The sequence below is a fragment of the Cebus imitator genome, unplaced genomic scaffold, assembly GCF_001604975.1.
Source record: "Cebus imitator isolate Cc_AM_T3 unplaced genomic scaffold, Cebus_imitator-1.0 Scaffold62, whole genome shotgun sequence".
Lineage (NCBI taxonomy): Eukaryota > Metazoa > Chordata > Mammalia > Primates > Cebidae > Cebus > Cebus imitator.
In genome coordinates, this window is record NW_016107377.1 from 5,175,780 (window position 1) to 5,180,028 (window position 4,249).

The following is a 4,249-nucleotide window of genomic DNA, read 5'->3' on the forward strand; positions in this document are numbered from 1 at the left end:
CTGAACCCAGGAGGCGGAGGTTGCGGTGAGCCGAGATCGTGCCATTGCACTCCAGCCTGGGTAACAAGAGCGAAACTCTGTCTCAAAAAAAAAAAGAAAGAAAATGCTAATTTTCAATTAGATGTTAATGAAAAAAAAAAGACCTAAACTTTTCCCTATACCAATTCACTCCTTAGACTCCAGATCAAAAACCTCTTGTTTGACTGCTTGTTCATTTAACAACACTCACATAAGGAGGCATCATAGCTCTATACTGGGAAGCGAGGGCAGCCTGCTGTCCATTCAGTTTAGCCTGTGGAGGGCCACAAGCTATCCTCTTTTCCACCACTCTGAGGATATCATTTTGCTCTGATGTTACAGCTGTGCTTTCATCCTGGCCAGGGAGCTTTTCATCTTGATCAGATGACGAGAGTGAGCCAGCAGCCTTACCACCATCTCTCCAACAGGCAACATCTAGTATGAAGGGAGAGAAAAAAGGAAAAAGGCAAAAATCTGAAAATGGAACAAAGTAAAACCAAACCAGGCAAATTTCAGAAAAATGAAAGCAAGTAAGCAAAGTGAAAGAGCAGGAAAAGTCTAATCTTGGCCCTACTAATGCTTTCAAGGTGTTTGGGTAGTAGTGGCTTCCAAAGTAGAGAGGAGGTACTTCAGAGGGTGCCACCACAAGCAAATACTAAGGTTGGAGAAGAAAATATTAGAACTTCTCTATGTAGTTTTATCACTATTTGATACAGAGATTAAAATCACTGTTCTCCATATATCAGATGGCCATGTTTCAGAGTGACACACCTGAGGTTTCCCGAGGGAAGGAAGGTGGGAGTTCTACAATCTGGAAGGGTTGACAGTGATATTCTCATTTGTCTGTTTTCAGTCTATCATTGCTAGTCAGAGATGCCACCAAGTGAAGAGATTTGAGTGGCATTATCTTGTACAACTACACTTAACCAAATAAAACAGCTAGGTGGTTTTGCTAAGAAACACTGCATGGTAACCAGTCTCCTAGATAGCCCAAATGATCTCTATCTTCTGGTCTCTATACCTTGTGTAGTCCCTTCTCACAACATACCAGGGTGGTCTGTGTAACCTGTAGAAAATGGCAGAAGTGATAGCATGTCCCTTTCCAGATTAAGTTACAAAAGACTATGGGCTTCTGTCTTGGATGGAGGGTGTCTGTCTCTCACCATTTATTCTGCGGAAGCTATGTCATAAGCAGCACCACTAAGAGGCCATGAAAGTAAAGGGCCAATAGCTATGCCAGTCAGTTTGGAAGTATAGCCCCAGTCAAGTCAGCTTCAAACAGCTTCATTGCAGCCTTGAGAAAGTCCTTAGCCAGAACCTCCGGCTAAGCTGATCCTGGCCTTCAGATACAATGGGATATCATAAGTATAGTTCATTTTGTTGTTTTACATTGCTAAATTTGTTATGTAGCAATAGATAACTGGTAAAAAGTCATTTAAACAAGAAAACAGTGAAGCTGGTACATCTAACATGAACTCACCAACCTCATAATGATACTTGAAAAATTAAAAAAAAAATTTAGATTTATTTAGATCTGACAAGAAATGAGCCAAAAAATGTGAAATATATCAGGTTATTGGAAATATGGAATCTGTAAACACTACTGTCATAGAGGAACCCCCGCTTGTAAACAAGATCCTTTGGGTCGGGTAAGGAGGCTCATGCCTGTAACACCAGCACTTTGGGAGGCCGAGGTGGGTGGATCACAAGGTCAGGAGTTCGAGACCAGTCTGGCCAGCATGGTGAGATCCCATCTCTATTAAAAATACAAAAAATTAGTAGGATGATGGCGTGCACCTATAGTCCCAGCTACTTGGGAGGCTGATGCAGGAAAAATCACTTGAACTTGGCAGGTGGAGGTTGCAGTCAGCTGAGATCACGCCACTGCACTCCTGCACTCCAGCCTGGGCAACAGAGTGAGACTCCCGTCTCCCAAAAAAAAAAAAAAAAAAAAAAGATCCTAAGATACTTAATAATGACACTATGAAGCCATAACAATTAATAAGACATTTAAAAATCCCTCAAACATTTATATTTCAAATATTTTTAGTTTTTGCTTTGTAACATACATAAAGTATCCCTCACTATCCAAAATTATTTGTTTCCTCCGTTTGAGATCAGAAAGTGAGGAATCACCAAATGTTAATTCAGAAGTAAGTAAACAGTTATACGGTAGGGAAGTCTGCTCAAAAACTTACTATTATAAATAAGTCCCAATATTAGTATGCATGTAAGTCACCTGGTCATCTTGTTAAAATACAGATTTTGATTTAGTAAGTTGGATGCAAGGCCCAAGATTACACATTTCTAACATGTTCTCAATTTATAGTGATACTGTCAGTGCAAAAATCACACCTGAGTAGCAAGTGACTATAGTAGTCTAAGTATGCCTTTTCAAACTAGGCAAGTCATATATACAACAGCAAGCAAGAGGCTGTATCACAAGACAGTATACAAATATGGTCTCATTTTGTATTATAGAGAAAGTACTCTTACTTGGTGGACGTAAACTGGGTCCAGGTCCATAGTTCTCATCATTTGTTTCCTTTTCTTTTTTTTCCTGATCCCCAGCTGCCTGCAGGCTGGGAAACTCTTGCTGAAACTGACTGTTCACTTGGATTCCTATAGATTTTTTAAAAAAATTAAAGGTAACTTTTATACTGAAGATAATGCAAACCACCCTCCCGGGATAGAGCTCTTTGCTTCTTTCTCATAAATTATTCCACATTTCACTGATGACTGTTCATATCTATCAAACTGTAAAATTCACCTAGACTCCTTCAAAAAGTTAATGATCAGCCATGAGGAGATAAAAGTCTAAGAAAGTAATCTTCCAGTACCATTCCAAAGGACTCATTGCAGATGATCACGCAAGTGAGGAGTTTCCCTTGTTTCTCTTTCATTATGACTCCTTACATTTTTCAATACAAGTCAAATTCCTTTGCTAAAAATTCTCAGAATTTGTTCAAATCATATTACTGAAATCGTGTTTTATTAATAGACCCCAAGATCAAGACGAAGCTAAAACACCTTCATTTAATTTACTGCTTTCATTTGCTTTACTTTAATTTACAGCTGAGATGATTGCACCTCACTATTCACCCATCTTCCTATCTACCTATTTTTTATACTTCTATAAATTAAAAGAGCTAGTTTTATTAGCTTGAGGGTCAAGATGGGCTCTTCCACAGAATGTTTTATAGACAGTTCCTGTTTTGAAAGTGGGCAAACTAAATTCCACTGGGGATTTCATCATTCCTTGGGGGAAGAGGGTGCGTTACAGCAATAGTGCTTTACGGCTACTTTCTAGCTCTTCTCCTCTCAGGAAATCGTGACAGCATGTTTGAAACAGCAGAGATTGGGGACACAGATGAAAATGAGTATGGTTTCTTATAACCTACCCAATGGGTGGATACTTTGAAGGTATAAGCTTTGTTTGGACATATAGGAGTAAAGATAAAATAATGTGGGGCGGAGGGTATCTTAAAGACTCCCTTTCTTAACCACTACCATTGACTGATATATGCTCTTGACACTGGAATCTAGCTAGCCCAAGAGATTTAAAAAAAAAAAACTTTTTAAGAGCCTTAAGTATATCCTTTAACAATGTTTTCTGGCTCTACCAAAATACAGTTCGCCCCTTATCTCCTGCATGGCTGTTCAGTAACTATCAAACCTAAGCAGTTTCCCCAGCTAATGTCTACTTACCATCTCCTTGCCCACCTTGCTTGTTACTGGCCCATGATTTGGGAGCCGGTGCTACTTCTGGGGGAGCTGCAACCCCAGGTTTTGGCTGTGCTGGTGGCACTTCTGGTGTTCTTAAAAAAAATATATGAATCCATTATTTCAGACACTGTATGTTTAAGTAAAATCAACATTATATTTAAGGTAAGTCTGTGTACAAGTTATTTTGGCTATATGTTAATTCATTGGTAAATTCCCTATAGATGTTTTCCCTCTGAAACATTTCTTTAAATGAATTATGGTTATTTTTGTCCCCTTTAATCTCTACATTTGAATAACCCAATGAGATGAGTTTTGCTTGTTTTCTATTTGTTTAAAAAAAAAAAAAGGGGGGGGGTCAGGAAAAAAATATAAAATAATAAATAAATAAATAAAAGGCTAGGCGTAGTGCCTCATTCCTGTAATCCCAGCACTTTGGGAGGCCAAGGTGGGCGGATCGCTTGAGGTCAGGAGATCAAGACCAGCCTGGCCAACATGGTGAAACCCA

The 4,249-nt window shown here is 39.1% G+C and overlaps 1 protein-coding gene across 13 annotated transcripts in view; it reads right to left on the minus strand.

The window, feature by feature from the left end:
- PRRC2C (proline rich coiled-coil 2C) overlaps window positions 1–4,249 on the minus strand; it is a 112,548-nt gene that overhangs the window by 76,911 nt on the left and 31,388 nt on the right. For 12 of the 13 annotated variants that reach the window (XM_017530022.2, XM_017530019.2, XM_017530018.2 and 9 more), the window contains exons 4-6: window positions 3,727–3,836; window positions 2,515–2,640; window positions 230–453 (exon numbers count right to left, since the gene is read on the minus strand). In XM_017530022.2, coding sequence (XP_017385511.1) covers window positions 230–453; window positions 2,515–2,640; window positions 3,727–3,836 — 460 coding nt within the window. The remainder of the gene's footprint in view (window positions 1–229; window positions 454–2,514; window positions 2,641–3,726; window positions 3,837–4,249) is intronic. The other variant, XM_017530021.2, reaches the window with a different exon arrangement.